The 18087-nt window shown below is 46.7% G+C and overlaps 2 protein-coding genes across 2 annotated transcripts; both read left to right on the top strand.

Annotated features, from left to right (window-relative positions):
• Positions 1–129: 129 nt before the first annotated feature.
• On the top strand, positions 130–11259 carry ensab (endosulfine alpha b). Its single transcript, XM_015949883.3, has 3 exons — positions 130–319; positions 2352–2474; positions 11073–11259. The coding sequence occupies exons 1-3, from the start codon at positions 263–265 to the stop codon at positions 11241–11243; spliced, it is 351 nt and encodes a 116-aa protein (XP_015805369.1). The 5' UTR covers positions 130–262; the 3' UTR covers positions 11244–11259.
• Positions 11260–15060: 3801 nt separating this feature from the next.
• Positions 15061–16934, top strand: mcl1b (MCL1 apoptosis regulator, BCL2 family member b). The gene is made up of 3 exons (XM_015949882.3): positions 15061–15673; positions 15851–16089; positions 16232–16934. The coding sequence occupies exons 1-3, from the start codon at positions 15208–15210 to the stop codon at positions 16346–16348; spliced, it is 822 nt and encodes a 273-aa protein (XP_015805368.3). The 5' UTR covers positions 15061–15207; the 3' UTR covers positions 16349–16934.
• The last annotated feature ends 1153 nt before the right edge of the window (positions 16935–18087 follow it).

The following is an 18087-nucleotide window of genomic DNA, read 5'->3' as shown; positions in this document are numbered from 1 at the left end:
AATCACGCAGCACGGCCTAGTTAGCTGTTTCTCATTGGCTAAAGGAAGGAAATGATTGCGCTCATTGGTCAAAGCACATGTCAATTACAAATAGACTGACTCCCTCCAAGGAAGACGTCACATCTCGTTACGCCATTTTTGTTGGGGAGCAGTCGTGTTAAGAAAATCAGGATTAGGTCCAGTGCAGTTTTGTGAAACGGTAACTCGTTTAATCGGCTCTTTAAGTTGTCTTCGAGCTGGACAGCTGCTTGTCCACCACACCATGTCATCAGAAAATCTCGACTCGGACACACAGGTGGACTACGAGGATGAAAAACAGGTGGGATCCTTGGCTGCTAACCGCAAAACATGCTAAGAAGTGGCTAATATCAAATAGCACAACTGAAGTGTTTTCGAGATGCTGAGAGAATAGCAAAGAGGCATAACGCGTCTCCAAAAAGACGTGTATAATTAATCATAGGTTTTGACGTGTGTAGTGGGGAAAAACGGTTGCTTAGATGTCATTTGATTCGTTGGACCGAACCTTTGTGTGTCACTTGTTTTGTCCCCTTCCCTATGTTATTGGCTGGGAAGTCTAGAGCAGCTCAGGCCTCTCTTGTCTGTACTGTGGGTTCTAAGAATCGGCTTGGGGCGTCTTGCAGTCTCTAAATGCAGACATTAAACATGCTGCTATTTAAAAATTGTAAATACTTTATTTAAAAAAGGGGGCACAAGATGTTATTCCTGAGAATTCCAGATGTTTTCCTGACAGTGACTACAAATTGCAGCATCTCTGCAACTACGTCATTTTGATGGTGCAGATCCAACCTTTTTTTTTCAAATTGGTAATTTATATTTTGGCATCTAGAAGTTTTGCAACTTATTTTATACTTACCGGTATTACGCTTGTTTTTTTTTCCCATTGCAAGCACTGAGGTACACAAGGAGATGTTACAAAGTTATAAGTGTCACTAAAGTAATGAAACATTCATGCAACTTTGACTTTTATTATTTTTAATGTTTTTTTTAAAGAAATGTTTTTAAATTTGGCTAATCAACGTATTTAATTTTTAAAACAGGAACTTAAGGAAATCTGTGATTATTGGTATGCAGTCCTGGTTTTTAAAACTTAATATTTGGTGCAGGTTTGAAAAGCTGACTTTCTTGAATATCTGGTCTCCGCCATATTTTTCCAGGTTTCCATGTTTTTCTTTTGGCCGGCTCTGGGGTTTTCCACCTGTCGACCTCCTAGATGACTTGCTGGATGTACAACTTACAGAAGTTCCGTTACATTATTCAAAAACATTTAGGTAGTAAGAAACACAAATTTAATTAAGAAACTGCAAAAAAAATTTCAAACATATGTAAAAGAACAGAATCAACAAATAAGTTTTGGATATTTATTTAGTGAAAGACATTTTAATATTTGTGACCACATTTTGAAAAGTAGAAATGTGTTCTCCAAAATCTGCCTAAATCTTTACAAACACAGTTACTGAATACATTTTATGTCTACATATTTATTAAGTTGACTCAGGCCTCACTTTTAGACCGTGATTGTTTGTGAAGAAGTCTTTTTTTTTCTCACGCATCACTTGGAAGAACTTTCATGCGGGAAAATATATGTAGCTTTAACCAGTTACTCAAACCACATGATTTATTGACACTTGCTAGCTTAGAAATGTAGACCTGCAGGTCGATCTAGCCACACTCCTTTATACCCTCAGGAGTGGCATCGGTGTGAGCTATTTTGTGTCGGGCTAATCGCAGCACTCTCCATTGTTTGGGGGGGTTTAACACTAGAGGTGCAAAAGAGAAAATTAACAAAGATGGCGTCAGCTTGGGAATGATGCTCATTTAAAACAGCTTAGGCATCAAGTTTGGTCGATTTAGACTAGTTTTTCTTTGAGACATGAGCAGATAGAGGTACTTAAGTCATTTATTTAGAAAAGGGATGTATTTGCTTTTCTTCAGTGGTATGTGGTGGACTGACCCATTGACTGACATCGATTGTTGTTCATTGGCTGATTGGTCGTCGTCCATATTGCCCAGCCCTACCCCAAGTTTTTTTTTTTTTTTTAGGGGTGAGCACATCCTCACCCTTACCACCTGGACCGCAAGGGATAAAGCATCAACCTTACCCAATGATCCCCTGTCCCGGAGGGGACACTCGATTGGAGTGACTTAAGTGACATTGTCCTGTGCTCCTGGAATAGTTTTTTTTTGTAGATGTGTTCAAAATGTGGGCAGATTGTAAAGACAAATGGTTTTGGCATTACCTGCTTTTCTAGTCATACGAAACCTTTTGTCTAGTCATCGTTTCTTGTGCAACAAGAGTGTTTGAACCCCGATTTTTGTTTCTCTCTCTACAGGACTCCCAGGAGAAAAATGCAAACCCGATGAAAGCAGAGGAGATCAAGCTGAAAGCGAAGTACCCCGGCCTGGGCCAGAAACCTGGTGGCTCTGACTTCCTGATGAAGAGGCTGCAGAAGGGGGTGGGTCAACATGGTTTGTCAATGTCAACATTGTGATGGGTCTAGTTTTACCAATCATGTTTGTTGACTCAAAATTAACTTAGAAAATCTTTTTTCATTTTCTTTCAAGTGATGAGATAAAATATGTCATGAATCTAAAGCAAAAGTTAAAAAAAAAAACAAGCTTTTGTTATCTGTTGGTTGATGCTTGGTGGTTAAATCCACCCAAGTACAGGGGGAAATATGTCTTTACTAATTAAACCGTTTTAACTAGAGTCCAGTGGAGTTGTAGTTGGGAGAAGTAGAAAAACGGCCAATTTAATGAGGTTCTTTCAGCTTCACTCTTTCACCTCCTACCCTCTGTGGCTGGATAAGCTGTTGCTCTTTCCACCTCCTCGTACTGTTAAAGCTCTGAAGAACTTGCACCTCCGTAGGCTGCAGAGACTTGGTGTGATAGTTGTGGGAAATCACTGGTTAGGAGTGGGAGTACCTATGCAGGCTCTGGGAGAATTCAACTAAGGATTACTGTAGTTCACCATAAGATTATGAACACCAAAAAAAAAAGAGAAAACCCAGATTTATAGTCTAGTATCTTCATGTTGAAGGGAATTAAACGTATTTATTTGGGGATTATGATGTCATTATTAGGCCTGTTTCCACCATCTGACATTCTGGGAGATTTTACCGGACCTTTGCAGATTTCTATTTCACCGGACCAGCCCAAAGGACAATTTTCCCAGGCTATTTCAGGGAATATCTGAACTGGGGTATAGGGCTGCTCAATTAATCGAATTTTAATCACAATTACGATCTGAGTTTTGAACAATTATGAAAAAACAGGCCGATTATTTGCTCCTCCCACTTGCGCTGCCCTGAGTTGCAAATGAAGCACTCCTCCCACAGTGTTGCCAGCTTAGCGACTTTGACGCTATTTTCAACAGCGTTTCAGACCCCCTTCTTGACTTTTTAAATCTAAAATGTACCTGGCGAACACTTCAGAAACATCTCAGGTAACCCTTAGCTACTTTCTGGATAACTGTCGTCGACATTTCCTGCAGGTTAGCTAAACACTCCGCCTGCGCTCCGGACCGTTCTTCAGGACATTAGGAAAGGGAATGATGTAGTGATGTGTCGGTCGCTACAGAAACGGCTCTCAGAGCCGGCTTCTTGTTGGATTAACCAGAGTGAGTGACACACACACACCGTACCTGCGGACTCCTGAGCCGATAAAAACGGTTAAATGTGCGCGTGCTGCACGCTAAACACACGTGCAGCTTGTCCCTGATTGCTGAGACCGGGTTGGGGGGTGGGGGGGGTGCAGCTGTGGTTGGGACAATTATTACATTAACTGATGGACTTGTAAATAAATAGTTTATAAATAAGGTAGAAATAACTTCCTCACGCTGATAAATAATAACTAATCTCTCTGAGGACACGGTGCTAGTGCACTCTGCTACAGCACATTGACATGACTCAATAAATATTATGCAACATTTTGTGAACATCAATTTGCATGTATTTGTTATAAATGCCACAGTATAATTCTTGCTGTCAGTATTTGCAAGATATTGGTATTTGGGTCTGTACTGGTTAGACTTAAATGAGTTAAACCAAGGTCTATAGCCCTTGGGTCATAAACTATGAGCTACAAGTATATTGGTCTTTTTATACTGGGAATCAGCAGTTATTTTAGTGATCATCTTGTTTCTTATCTATTTTTGTCCTGATTGTGCCCTGAGCAATTGTTTGACTGAATAAAAACAAATAAATCAACATTAATTGAAAAATCGTCCTAAATAATCGTGATCTCAATTTCAGTCACAAAAATCGTGATCATTGTTTTTGCCATAATCGAGCAGCCCTACTGGGGTATGTACTCGGAAATAGTCTGGTAGAGTCACTGAGTGTGACTAGTAGTTAACTCGTGCTGATTGGTTGTAACTCAGTAGGAAATATCAGTCGCCCTATGAGTAGTGAATGTAAAATTGGAAGAGTTGTGGGTGAGGCGGAGTGAATGGGAAAGAAATACTGCTGCTTTAAAATTGCTGTTCTTAAAAACTTTAGGTTACTGTCGTAACCCCGGTTCTCTGAGTAACATGAGTGAGATGTCTCACTATGGGATACGCCCCTCCGCGGATTCCTCAGAAGCACTTATCTCAATACGCCAATCCTGATTGGCCAGTGACCGTGACGTACGCGTCCCCCTGCTACTATAAGTAGCAAGCGTCCCAACGTAAGCACTATTCAAGATAAACACCTCTTCTCGCTTCGCCCAGCAAGAAGGGTTGTCTGGTGAGACATCTCACTCATGTTACTCAGAGAACCGGGGTTACGACAGTAACCTAAAGTTCTCTTTCTTAACATTCGTTTCGATGTCTCACTATGGGATATGGAGACTCCCGTATTGCCAGACAGCTTATCCAGCGATCACCAACCTACAGGGATACGTCTTGGCCCGCCAAAGACCCCACACTCAGAATCGTGTGAGTCATTGCAGGGACCGAAACATCAAGCTTATAGAAGCGTGCAAATGCAAGTGGAGAAGCCCAACTTGCTGCAGCACAAATCTCCTGGATTGACAGCCCCCGAAAAAGGGCCCAAGAAGCAGACAGGCCCCTAGTAGAATGGGCCCTGAGCCCAACAGGAGCCTGAATGCCCTGACAGGAGTAAGCCATAGAAATAGCCTCCACAATCCAGTGGGAAAGCCTCTGCTTTGTGACGGGTTTCCCCTTACGAGGCCCACCCCATGACACAAAAAGCTGGTCCCCCCTGCGAAGGTTCTCCGTCCGATTCACATACTCCTTGAGCGCGCGAATCGGACACAGCTTGTGCCACCGCTCCTCCTCAGGAGAGGAGAAGGGTGGCGGGTAGAAAGCTGTGAGGATAATAGGAGAAAAGGAGCCCACCACCTTAGGCACAAAGGCAGGGTTGGGCTTCAGGGACACCTTCATGTCACCGGGTGCAAACTGGGTGCAGGATGGGTGCACAGAGAGAGCCTGTAAGTCACTAACTCGCTTTGCAGATACCAAAGCCAGGAGTAGCACCACCTTAAGAGACAGGATCTTAAGGTCCAGGCCGTCCATAGGTTCAAATGGAGGCCCGGAGAGGGCCGACAGCACCAAGGACAGATCCCATGAGGGCACCAGGGGTCGAGACACAGGGAGAAGCCTGCGCGCGCCCCTCATGAAGCTACACACCAGGGGGTGTTGACCTGCCAGTTTCTTCCCAAAACCCAAGTGTCGGGCGGAAATGGCTGCTAGGTACACTTTAATGGTGGAGAAAGCCTTCTTCCCATCCAACAAGTCTTGCAGGAAAGACAGAATGACGTTCACCGGGCATTGGAAGGGTGAGACCTCCCTGCCCTGACACCAGGCTTCAAACACCCTCCATTTACAGTCATATAGGGACCTAGTGGAGGGGGCCCTAGCATTCTGAATGGTTCGAATGACCGCCTGGGGCAGCTCTGCTGACACTAGCCCGCACCCCTCAGGGGCCAGGCCCACAGGGCCAGCCGTTCTGGATGAAGGTGGAAGATCGAGCCTCCCGCTTGGGACACCAGGTCCCTGCGAAGCGGAAGTTTCCAAGGTTGGCCCTCCAGGAGCTGGAAAATGTCCGCCACCCAATGCATAGCTGGCCAGTATGGGGCCACCAGAATGAGAGTGTGGAGCTGGGTTCGTACCCTCAGCAAGGTGGGTGGTATCAGGGCCACTGGGGGAAAAGCGTAAAGCAGTCCCCGTGGCCAGTCGTGCGCCAGCGCGTCCACGCCGAGTGGAGCGTCTCGGTCGCGCAGAGGACAGTGAGCATTCTCCTTGGAGGCAAAAAGATCCACTACGGCTGTGCCGAACCGGATCCAAATCTGTTCCAACACTGCTAGATGCAGGCTCCAATCCCCGTACAGGGGTGTCCCTCTGGACAACAGATACGCCCCCCGATTCAGAACACCCGGGACATGGGTGGCTCTGATTGAGAGGAGATGCCTGCTGCACCATAGGATCAGTCTGCGTGCCAGCGTGTGTAACCGCACGGAGCGCAGCCCCCCCTGGTGGTTTATATAAGCCACAGTCAAGGTGTTGTCTGTTCTCACTAGGACATGATGGCCAGAGAGAAAAGGCAGGAAGCGCCTCAGGGCTAGAAAGACCGTGAGGAGTTCCAGATAATTTATGTGTGTCCCCCAGAGCTCTCTGCTCCACACACCCCTGACAGAGCGACCCTCCAGGAGCCCCCCCCAACCTGACAGGCTCGCATCTGTCGTGACCACTTTCCTCACGAGAACCAACCCCAAAGGCACCCCCTGTGCCAAGAGGGAGGGGTGACGCCAACAGCGGAGCGCCGTGACGCACGCTGCAGAGACCGTCACCCTGCGCGCTCTGTGGCGTACTGGAGAGAGACCCAGAGAAGCCACCCAGCGTTGAGAATCTCTCATGTGTAGACGGCCGAGTGGTACCACTGAAATAGCCGACGCCATGAGACCCAAAAGCCTGAGGCATAACGCAAACCGCACCGAACTGTGTAGGCGGAAGCGCGCCAGGCAGAACGAGAGCGCGTTCACGCGCGGTGCCGAGAGACGGGCCGTGAACGCCCCTGAGTCCAGATTCAGACCTAGAAAGGTTATTTTCTGGGAGGGGAGCAAAGCGCTTTTCTGCCAGTTTATTCTGAAACCCAGACCACACAAGTGAGGGATCACAACCAGCGTGTTTGACGCTGTCTCCTATCTGGACCGTGCCAGCAGGAGCCAGTCGTCTAAATACGTGGCCAGCCGAATGCCCCTCCCTCTCAGAGGGGCGATCGCCGCCTCCGTACACCTGACAAACACCCTCGGGCTCAGCGAGAGGCCGAATGGGAGCACGGTGTATTCGTAACACACTCCCTGAAAGGCAAACCTCAGAAATGTCCTGTGTGGAGGGTACACGGGAACATGAAAGTATGCGTCCCTCAGGTCGATTGAGGTGAACCAGTTGCTCTGGTGAATCAGACGCAAAAGGGATGAGAGCGTGAGCATTTTGAATCTGTACTTTCTGAGGCATCGGTTCAGGGCCCTCAGATCCAGGATCGGGCGAATCCCGGTCCCTCCCCGCTTCGGGACCAGGAAGTGCCTGGAGTAGAAACCGCTCTGAGACCGATCGGGAGGCACAATGCATATCGCTCCCTTCTCCAGCAGGGAGGAGATTTCTCCCTGAAGGATGTGAGCTGACGACCCCTGGGCGTGGGAGAACACTACGCCGGAGAATCGAGGAGGAACAGAAGCGAATTGGAGCCTGTAACCCCCCGAAATTGTTCTCAGCACCCAACGTGAAGCAGAAACCGCTGTCCATTCCTCCCTGTGAGTGGAGAGCGGTGACACAGCCGTGACACACGGAGCACCAGCTCCCTCCAGAGGTTGTGGGGCAGCGGTGCTCGTGGCAGCCACTGCGCATGCACGGGGGCTTTGTGCTTTGACGGCCCAGGCTTACGGGGACGACCCGTGGCGCCGCCCCCGCCTGGAACCGCTCATGGGTGACATTTATATTGATTTTTGCTGCGCCCTTGACATCTTGTCTGGATGCGACAGCGAACCTTTTAATGCTCCTTGAGCGTGACATGTTTGTGAAAAACAATGTGAGTGCTTGTGACGTGTGCTTTGAGCCGGCACCGCCGGCTGCACGTCCTGGCCCCACCCTGGACCGCTCGGGAACTCTGCCGGAGGGGTTCCGTGAGGGGGGGGAGAAAGCACCATGGCAACATCCAACAGGAGGAGCTGGCGAACGGGGAACCGCCAGCTGCAGCGTCGGGAGGGAAGAACTCCGACAGGCTGCCCACTTCTTCCTCCTCACCTGCTGACCGCCGTGTCTGGTGGATTGTCCCGGTGGCGGAGCAGCTTGGTTGCCGGATCCCTGAGGCCAAACTGGTCGAGGCTCTGAGCCCGAAGGAGCTGGTTGGACAGCTTGAGGCTTCGGGCGCTTTGGGATCCGGAACTGAGGCTGGGCTCGGGCAGCTGCCTGAGGCAGGTTCGGCCGAGCCGGCAGCGCCGGTGAGGGTTTACGGGGAAGGCAGAGATGAAGGGCTTCATCCGCTTTCTTTTTAGCCGCACACCGTTGCTGCATTGATGCCAGGGCAGAGCCGAAAATGCCTTCAGGCACGATTGGCATGTCCAAAATGTCCTCCTTCTCTCTCTCAGAGAGGTTGGTGAGGTTCAGCCATCGTGCACGTTCTTGAAGCACCATCATGCCCATAGCTTTAGCCGTAGCATGGACCGCGCAGCGCTGCACACGCAGGCAGATGTCGGTCAGTACGGTGATTTCCTCCCGCACCTCCGGGTCCGGCTTCGTATTCATGTCCTCACAGAGCTCGGCTTGGTACGCCGAGAGCATGGAGGAGACATTCAAAGCTCGGACCGAGATGGCGGCAGCCTTGTACGCCCTCTCGTTCAGCGCCGACTGGAAGCGGTCCGCCTTCGCAGGGAGAGCGGGAGGCCTGGAGGAAGTCGCCGAGAGCCGTGGGTGCAGGTGGGCTGCAACCAGCGGTTCCATCGGCGGCATGCGAAGCATGCCAGCCGTCTCCATCCCTTCGAAGTCCAGCGAGGAGGCTCCTTGGACAGGAGACCTGGAGCTGAACGGGTGTTTGTCCCAGGAGGACCCCACTTCTTGGAGTAGCTCCGGGAAGGCGGGAAGGAGGGGCTTTGCCGCCCTCGTGGCCTGAGGCAGCTTCTTTCCCTCGTAGCGGGATCTGACAGCCTCAGTGACCACGGTGGGCCAAGGGATGTTGAGCCTGGTCGCAGCGCGTCGGCAGACTGACTGCATGTCCAGGTGGGCGGCCGGAGAAACCGCTCCATCCCTGGGAGAGGACGGAAAGCTAGGCATGGAGGCCTGAGCGATGGGGAGAAAGACGTCGTCCTCCTCGTCCTCCTCTGAAATGAGGAGTTCCGAGGTGTCCTCGTCGTCTCCGTAGTCCAACTCCAACACATCCTCGGCGGGGTGGCTCGGACCGGCCAGTTCGAGCTGTGAGCCCCAGCTGAGTTCGGCACACGGTTCCGGCTCCGGGAGGACATGTTCGCTGGCGTCCCCAGGCGGTGGCCCAGGGGCCGGCAGGCAAGGGTCCTTCCCCGACAGGCTAGCTTGGCGCGCTAGCCGCCGGCGAAGGCTCTTCAGGGTGAAGCAAGCGCAGCTCTCACATGACCCGGGGACTTCCAATGCCAGCTGGGCGTGTTCCAGCCCGAGGCAGCTCGAGCAGACCCTGTGCGGGTCTTTGCTTGAGATTTTGTTCCCACAGGTACAGAGGCGAGCTCCTGCACCGTCGACTCCTCTGGTGGGAGGAGCGGCTTCCATGTTGGCTAACTGGTGTGTTAGCATAGAACGAACAGATGCACTGGAGTGTGAAGCTGCTCGTTATGCCCCGAGCCTATGGTGAAGGTCAGGACAGAAGGACGGTAAGTTAACGTTCGGCGACGGAGAGAATATTAGAAGGCTCCGTCTGTGAACAGTTGAGCTAACTTACCTCAGAGATAAGCGACCACCGAAGCGAGAAGAGGTGATTGAATAGTGCGTACGTTGGGACGCTTGCTACTTATAGTAGCAGGGGGACGCGTACGTCACGGTCACTGGCCAATCAGGATTGGCGTATTGAGATAAGTGCTTCTGAGGAATCCGCGGAGGGGCGTATCCCATAGTGAGACATCGAAACGAATGTTAAGAAAGAGAACTCTATGGCCAAACCCCCCCCCCCCCCCCCCCCGTAATTCATGGTGCTTGGATAGAACCTCCTTTTTTACGCCACACAGTCGCTCTCCCGTCCGCCGAATGGATTAAAGTACCACGTACTTTGTCAACATAAAACTTTTAAAGTTAGTAAAGCTGCAACAGCAAAACACTTTTTTATGCCTCTAAACAATGTTCCACCAGAGTAGCTATACGTCTATTGTGGATATTTGAAAAGAAATATAATGAAGTGGTTCTCTCACATTTGTCTAAAGTCCTCAGTCAAGAACACGTTTCAGACCAAAAGCAACTATTGGACCGTCTGTTTGTCGGTCCCACCAAACCGCTGCACTTCCCTGGGTCCTCCACTCATGACACACTTGTGTATTTTGGCTGAAAGGGCCAAACCATCAATCTCCCGGTCACTTTAACCCCTCCCAGAAATTTCCCGGAAGTCCTATTGTTGAAGCACGGCTAATAAAATGTGTTATCATGCTTGATTACTACGGTGTGAGTTAGGGGTGGGCAATATAAACGATATAAGGGAGAAACGATATAAAATTGGGTAATGATAGAGTTTTTGGCTATATCGCAATACCGCGATAACACATGACGTCACTAAGATGTGCACCCTGCTGACATTGGGACAACAGAAAGGCCGTGACTGCAAGCATGGAGTGGGCGTAGGAGGAGGCCTATATGCCTCGAGTGGCATATATTTGCCACATGAGGATATTTAAATGTCATTTTGACATATATAAACAGAGGAAAAAATATATTGCAATATATATCGTTACCGCACATGCTTCAGATTATATCGTTATATAGATTTGAGGCCATATCGCCCAGCCCTAGTTTGAGTTCTGACCACAACAGTTACTGTTCAGGATTTTACTTTTACTCTTTAGATATGCTAAATCTAACAACCCTTCATCTTTTCCTTTCACAGCAAAAGTATTTTGACTCGGGCGACTACAACATGGCCAAGGCCAAGATGAAGAATAAGCAGCTTCCGGTGGCGGGACCTGACAAGAACCTGGTGACAGGTGATCACATCCCCACGCCACAGGATCTGCCACAGAGGAAGTCGTCCTTGGTGACCAGCAAGCTAGCTGGTTAGCCTTCATCATCTCAAAGGCACCCCCCACCCCCACTCCGGGGGATCCCAGGAAAACATCCCTCTTCAACCTCACCTGTGTCCCCAATATGTCTGCTCCTCCCCTCCTTCTGCTTCCTTTTTCATCCCCAGGCACCACTGGCTTTAACATATCGGGCAGAGTTGTATAAGTTAAGACTCCCGTTTGCTTGTGTGTGAGCGGGGAGAGTTGGGAGGGATGGAGGTTTGGGGGAGCCACAGGCTGCAGCCCTCTCTGCCTTTCCACCACGCACATCTCCATCCTCTCTGCGCACTCTGCTCTGCCGCCTCCCTTATATCTTGGGTTTTCAGCGTTCCAAGATGCATTACAGTAGGCGTGTGTCATCAGGCAGGGTAGGACGGGGTGAGTTAATGCACTTTGTATTCTGTATAGTTCTGTTGAGTTCTTTTTCATCCTAAATGACACCAAAATATTGTTTGTAAGAGGGTTAGGTATCATAGTCACAACTTGTTTAATGTGTTTTTTCTGTCCTGGTGGCTTGCTTCAGCGGTCGGTGTTGAAGTGAATACTTGCTTATCTACCAAATCTGTTTGAGTTAACGTGTTTGTTTTATTTTCCACCAACACCCTGGTGGGAAATGAACAGAGTGTACTTTGCATCTCACCCTTCGGTAACGTTTTTATCCAAAGTAACCTGGGGTCACCCGCTGCAGTTGCAGCAAATGGGGATTTCAAGTGTTTTCTTTGCCTCTGTTTTACTCCCTTGCTCTTGTTCTCTTTAAATATGCTGCATGATTGTAACATTTAAGAAAAAGCCTAGACCTGCTCTTTTTGTTAAATGGCAGTGGGACATCTGCATAGTGAATAAAAAGCATCAAAAAGAAGACACGAATCGAGCAAATGTCCGCAGTCACACTTGTCTGAACATTTAGCTGTCCCGACAGTCCATCCACGCGTGTTGGCAGCCCAGAGCAGAACCTTTGCTTTATTATCCCAAATCTGGGGGCTCTGCTGTTTTCAGTGTTTGGTCGGTGGTTCTTGAGTTGCATCAAGTTGTGTGTTCACCATGAACCGTGGGATTAATGGGGAGAGGGTTATGGTCGTGAGGGAGGAATGCACGTAATTGGTGACAAGCGTGGTGCTTTGAGGACAAGTCTAGAGAGTACACCCTCCAGAACTGGTAGTTCAAAATGGAATCACTGGGGGGTTTCATTCTGGGATTTTTACACTTGGAGATTCTTTGCTGTATGTGCAGAAGGTGGAGACACTTGTGTTTTCACCGAATCATCGACACGGCGTTGCGTTTTCATGAGGCAGAAGGGAAGAGCGCTATAGCCATCCTGATGGCTCGCCCTCCTTTCAGCTACAAAACTTTAGCTCCACCTTAAGGACCGTAGTTTTTCCAAAGGGGATTTCTAATCGGGGTTTTTTTTTTTCCCCCATAATAAAACTTTCACATCTTAAACTCAAATCAGTTATAAAACACTAACTAAATGAATAACATTTGACCTTCTTGGAATACAGATCCTGTCCCGGCATACACGTTTTTCTTTTCCTCCCAAACTGTCACTTGGCTCTTTTATGTCAGGCTGTCAGTGAGTAATGGCAACCTGATCAGTGCAGCTTTGAGAAGCAATGTGGGACACTTCATATCTGCAGGAGCACACTTAGCAAAGCTGAGAGATTTCATAACTTGATGAGGGGGCAAAGTGTGCGTGTGTGATGTACCGAAGTCCCACCTGTTCTTGTGATTCGACCTGTGAAACGGGTCAGAAGAGCGATCACGTCTCCAGACTTTGAATGTGCAGCCTTCACACATTTAAGAATCGCATCTGGATTCTTGCACTCTTTGAAACTTAAGTGTAGATCACTGCTTCAGGGAACCTCCACAAACTCACACTCCAACATGTAGGCTACACCATAGGACACCACTACTTTAGCAACCTCACTTTCAAATGTGTCAAATTTGCAGTGAGTGAGAGAAAAGTGACCTGTTATGGTGCTGTATGAATGCAAAGCTTATTTTCTGTTCAAACTATTGTAAATAGACTTTAACAGGATATAACGTTTTGATGTTTGCCTCCCACGTTTTGAGTTTTTTTGTAGCTTGAGCTCATTTTGATCCGGTGGTTCCTTTCTCCTCGGTTTGACACTACTTCTACTGTAACCTGTTGCATCGCAGAGGCTTTGTGAATTTGTATCATATGAAAAATGTGTGTAAATTCTTCTGATTCAAAGACAAATCCAAAAACAAAACCCTGTAAAGAACACCTGTCCTGTTTATTTTAACAAGCCGATCCATTTTTTTTTTGTTTCTCTTGAGTCGCCGTTGCAAAATTTTCCAGCTTCAGTGGCGAAATCGACTCCACGTGAGATTGTTTTTAACTTTCAAGAAAACTGTTCAGTGGCTTTTAAAAAGTGCATTATTGGTTTTGATCTGATTTGTGGTGAGGCCAGAGCTGAAAACTCTGAAATGCTTTATTTTTTATCGTTGTAATTGGTGATATCAAATAAACGTGTCATTTGGTTTAAAACATTCATTTTTACTGACGAGAAAAGAAGCTGCAAAGTGAAAATGCACGAAACAAAAGTGGATAGGGGCTCTTGAACGCTACTTGACATTTAGCTCTGCACAGAGCAGTTCAAAAAGAAGAAACAACAGAGCGTCTTTTAAACCCAACAAACGGGGTGTGTGTCATTCAGCCACGATAATTACGTGCCAGAATGTAAATGACAACATGTTCTCTGAAGTATTTCTGTGCTGCTTTTACCTCACATGTTTTCTTGTTTTGCAAGTATATTTCTTTTCTTTCCTCTTTCCTTTGGACTTTTGTTCTCTTATTGGATAATCGGTATATTTGAATCTGGTCCAAAAGAAAAACAACTGTAGGAAAATCAGGAGCACCCTTCCTTCCAAGAAAAACAAAACAAAAACAAACAAAAAAAGGGGGGGGGGGGGTAAAAAGAGGTTGACTTGAGAACACAAGTATCATTTTCAAATTTCAGAAAGTACAGGGGTACTTGATGTTTCTGTTGTGTGGAATACAAGAAGAGGATTTTTGTCAGTATTTAAAATAAACTTTTACATTAATAATTATTTGCATTTTGATCATTGATCATCTCACTTATTCATTTATTATATGTGGATGTATCTCCTCTGCATGCACTTGTAAATGATTATAAAATCATTCAGAAGCTAAGGAATAAAACTCCAAATGTTTGTGTCAAAACCATCGACATTAATAAGATGGAAAGGTGAGGCAACGGCCACTAGGTGGGGGTATAACTATTGGGCAGTAGTCAATAGGTCAATACACATACCGTATGGAAAATTCCAGGCATTTCTTCACCTTGGCGACAATAAACAAGACTCCCAGACAACAGCTGTAAAAAAAAAAACTGGCATTGTGATTATCTTATGAGGTATACTACAATAAGTAATTTTCCCTTGTACAATAAAAAGATAATCTAATAGTTATGACATACAGAGAGAGCAATACTTTTAAACCCCATTTATTTAAATGGGGCTAGATTGTAGATTTTGACATCAATTTGATTCAAATGGCAAAGATTCAGGTTATTTGAATTCACTGGATGCCATTAATAAAGACCATAAACAAGAAGAAATTACGGATCTCTAAGTTTTCTGTTTATGACAGCTTTGAATGTTAATTAAGACAGTAAATGTTTAATAAATGAGATATTTTGGTCGGTATATTAAATTTTAATAGAAATTCAAAGAAAACAACGTATTGAGTCCGTAAAAGGACAACGGAAACGTGTCACAGAGAGGCGGAGTCAGCAAATAATATAAACCCTGCGTTCAATTTTGCTCCGCCTTCTTTGCCTTTGGAAGCGAGCCATGTAGTAAGAGCGAACAGCGCTTTAAAACTCATAAAAACGAAGACTAGCTTTTAAGAAATTAGCTAGCAGCAAATTTAACTTTCACTATTTTTTTGTAATCGGCGTGTTTTTAGTTTAATCAAAAATGCTTCAACGGAAAACCCCCAGCTCTGTCTTTGGCTGTCTTTTCTCTCAAAATGGAGTCGTGGATGGACCATTACACTACGGACCGGGAGATTCCCCTCCTCACATCGCAACTGGCGCCACGTTAGACTCTGCTAATGGGAACGTAGAGTCCGGTGACGGCCCCAAACGCCCGAGCAACCTGGAAGTGTCTCCGCACAATGGATTTGCTGCTAAACGCTTCAGCCACGAGGAGGAGGACGGCTCTCTGCCGTGCACCCCGGAGTTTCACGCAGGCAGCGAGACCGAGGTCCCCAGCGGTCATGCCGGAGATGAGGCGCTGGCGAACGACACCAGACAACTAATCAACCGCTTTTTTATGGAGTTTACTGGACAGTTAAAGCCTCAGTGGCGCGATAGCAGAGAGCTATCGACAATGAAAAGAGTGGTGAACGACATTTTGGAAAAACACAGATACGCTTACAAAGGTGGGTATTCGCTGTGTGTGGACTAGGGCTAGCTTCGCCCTAACGGAGCTAATGGTTTAAGCTAGTTTAACGTAAGAAAAAGATGAATCTTTGAAATAAAACTAATTTAATAAGCGGAAGTACGGTGTGGCTGCTTAAACAATGGCGGATTTCTGACGTAAAATTGTATTTTTCCAGGTATGGCTGCGAAATGCACTTCCGATGACCTGACGTTCATCAGCAAAGTGGCAGAAAACATGTTTTCAGACGGGATCACCAACTGGGGTCGGATCGTGAGCCTGCTGGCCTTCGGGGCGGTGGTGGCCCAGTACCAGAAGGACAACGGGAGGCAAAACAACGTAGAGCTAGTCAGCCATGAGGTTTCAACCTACCTGTTGTCTCAACAGAGAGACTTTCTGCTCAGAAACAACTCATGGGTGAGTTCTAGCTGAGAGACAGGACGTGGAAACATTCCAGGGTTACGTAACTGCCCTTGGTCTCCTCATAGTCTGGTTTGTTCTGTTGGTGGACCTCAGATCTCTTTCTAATGTGCATTTTCTCTCTTAATTGCTTTTACAGCAAGGCTTTGTGGAGTTCTTTCGTGTAACAGACCCAGAGTCAACAGTCAGGAACACACTGATGGCCATAGCTGGGGTAGCAGGCATGGGGGCGACTCTAGCCCTGCTGATCAGGTGAATCTGATGGACTCAGAGACTTCTTTATGGACTCTTTGTTGTAATTTCATCATATCCTGCTTTTGTTTGGATGGAAGAAGGAAAAGAAGCAAAACTTTTTTTGTGGGCATCTTCTCCAGCCTCCCTTGTAACATGTTGTATTTAATTAAAACAGATTTATTTTTTAAATAAATGTAAAATGTAAATATGTGAAGCCTTGAAATTGCTCTATTAATCAGGTTTTTTTTTTTTTTTTCACTCACGATTGCTCGTTCTTATGTAGGTAGGCTGTTTTGTTACAGATCATGTGCCATGTTAACTTGAGGGATATATTTTTTTTATTTTAAGTTGTTGCAGGCATGACACCAGTTTTCAGACAGTTCCCTCAATACCTTCATATTGATGCCTGAATGACCGGAAACTAAAGATGTGGAGTTTCTATACTTGATATCATAATTGGATTTTTGCACATATGCAACTTGCTGGACTTTTTTTTTTTTTTTTTTCCCCTCCCTTCCTCCAGAAAGACCTGGACACTTCTGGGCGTTTGGACTTTGTGTAACAAGAGGTTAAAATAACTCCTGGACAAATAAAGAACTGGCTCCTTACTAATTGAAGTCAATTGTGTTTGAGAATAAATTGCCTCATAACAATGAGCAATAGTTTAGATTCAGGAGTGAGCCACAAGAATAGAGCAGGGGTTCAAACTGATGTGTCTCTCTGGGTAAAATGAAAATTGCAAACAAAGACGGATTACATCTGCCTCCTATATTGCTGTGGTGGATTTTTTTTTTTAACACCACATTTCCAATACAGCACTGGCTGCCATTTCCTAGAAATTTGAGACTAGCGCCTCTACCTAAAAATGTGCTAAGCTGCAGCTGTTTTTCAAAGTTGCAGTGTTGACATCTCTGCAAAGCTGTTGCACCAGCTAGACTCATGTAGAGTTTCCTGTCTTGGCTGACATCTACCTAGGACCTGGTGACTCAAGTCACAAAAACATGCATTTGATTGGGTGCAGGGACAATAGAACTATAAAATACTCCTATCCTCATTTTTTTACTTGGACCTGTTGGAGGTCCTTATCTCTGCCAGGACCGTATCAATCTTCAAATGGAGGAAATCCTTTATCTGTGGCTTCGCCCTTGTTTGTTCAACTCCTGCTGTAGTCTGGGGTTACAGAGCAAACATATTTCATCAAGGTCTAGAGAGGAAATGTAAGAAGTTGCCATGGAGACAATCCACAGCAGACCTCCTCAGGTTAATGAAGTTGGCCACCACCCTAGTTACCTGGGAGTAGTTCATTGTGAGAAATGGGCTGTTGTGCTTTAGGGAGTGGAGACAGTCTAACAGAGCAGGCTGTTTGCAAACTCGGCTGCAGCATCTTGGAGGTGAAAATGCAAAATAATTCTGCCAGAAAACCTCCTAAAGCTTAATTTTATGTGTTTTTAAGGTTTTAGTAGTACTTGAAGTGATTTGCATGACTAGGAAGGGAAAACATGTTTTGCACAGTTCATTTATGTGCAAATCCCCACCAGTATACAGAGCTGGGGGAGCTCATAACCAACCTCACCTTGAAAGTGCATGAATCAGTTCTGGTGAAAAAGTTCTCCAGTGAACTAGTTTATCGTGTCATATTTTCCAGCAGCAGTGGTTTGTTGTGGGAGAGCTGCGTCTGCTTTATGCAGCTGCAAACTGAAAGCACCGAAGAAATCTTCCAGCAGTTCATTCCTGGGCAGGGTTGGCTCTAAGGAGTGGTTT

Source organism: Nothobranchius furzeri, chromosome 5 (genome assembly GCF_043380555.1).
Source record: "Nothobranchius furzeri strain GRZ-AD chromosome 5, NfurGRZ-RIMD1, whole genome shotgun sequence".
Lineage (NCBI taxonomy): Eukaryota > Metazoa > Chordata > Actinopteri > Cyprinodontiformes > Nothobranchiidae > Nothobranchius > Nothobranchius furzeri.
Note: the sequence above shows the minus strand (reverse complement) of the source record. Positions and strands in the feature narration are given on the sequence as shown.

Bases quoted from the DNA above. Each gene is read 5' to 3' on its own strand.
- ensab (XM_015949883.3), top strand. From the start codon at position 263: ATGTCATCAGAAAATCTCGACTCGGACACACAGGTGGACTACGAGGAT. The intron at 320-2,351 runs GTGGGATCCTTG...CTCTCTCTACAG, and splicing joins ACTACGAGGATGAAAAACAG to GACTCCCAGGAGAAAAATGC. The intron at 2,475-11,072 runs GTGGGTCAACAT...TTCCTTTCACAG, and splicing joins TGAAGAGGCTGCAGAAGGGG to CAAAAGTATTTTGACTCGGG.
- mcl1b (XM_015949882.3), top strand. From the start codon at position 15,208: ATGCTTCAACGGAAAACCCCCAGCTCTGTCTTTGGCTGTCTTTTCTCT. The intron at 15,674-15,850 runs GTGGGTATTCGC...GTATTTTTCCAG, and splicing joins ACACAGATACGCTTACAAAG to GTATGGCTGCGAAATGCACT. The intron at 16,090-16,231 runs GTGAGTTCTAGC...TTGCTTTTACAG, and splicing joins TGCTCAGAAACAACTCATGG to CAAGGCTTTGTGGAGTTCTT.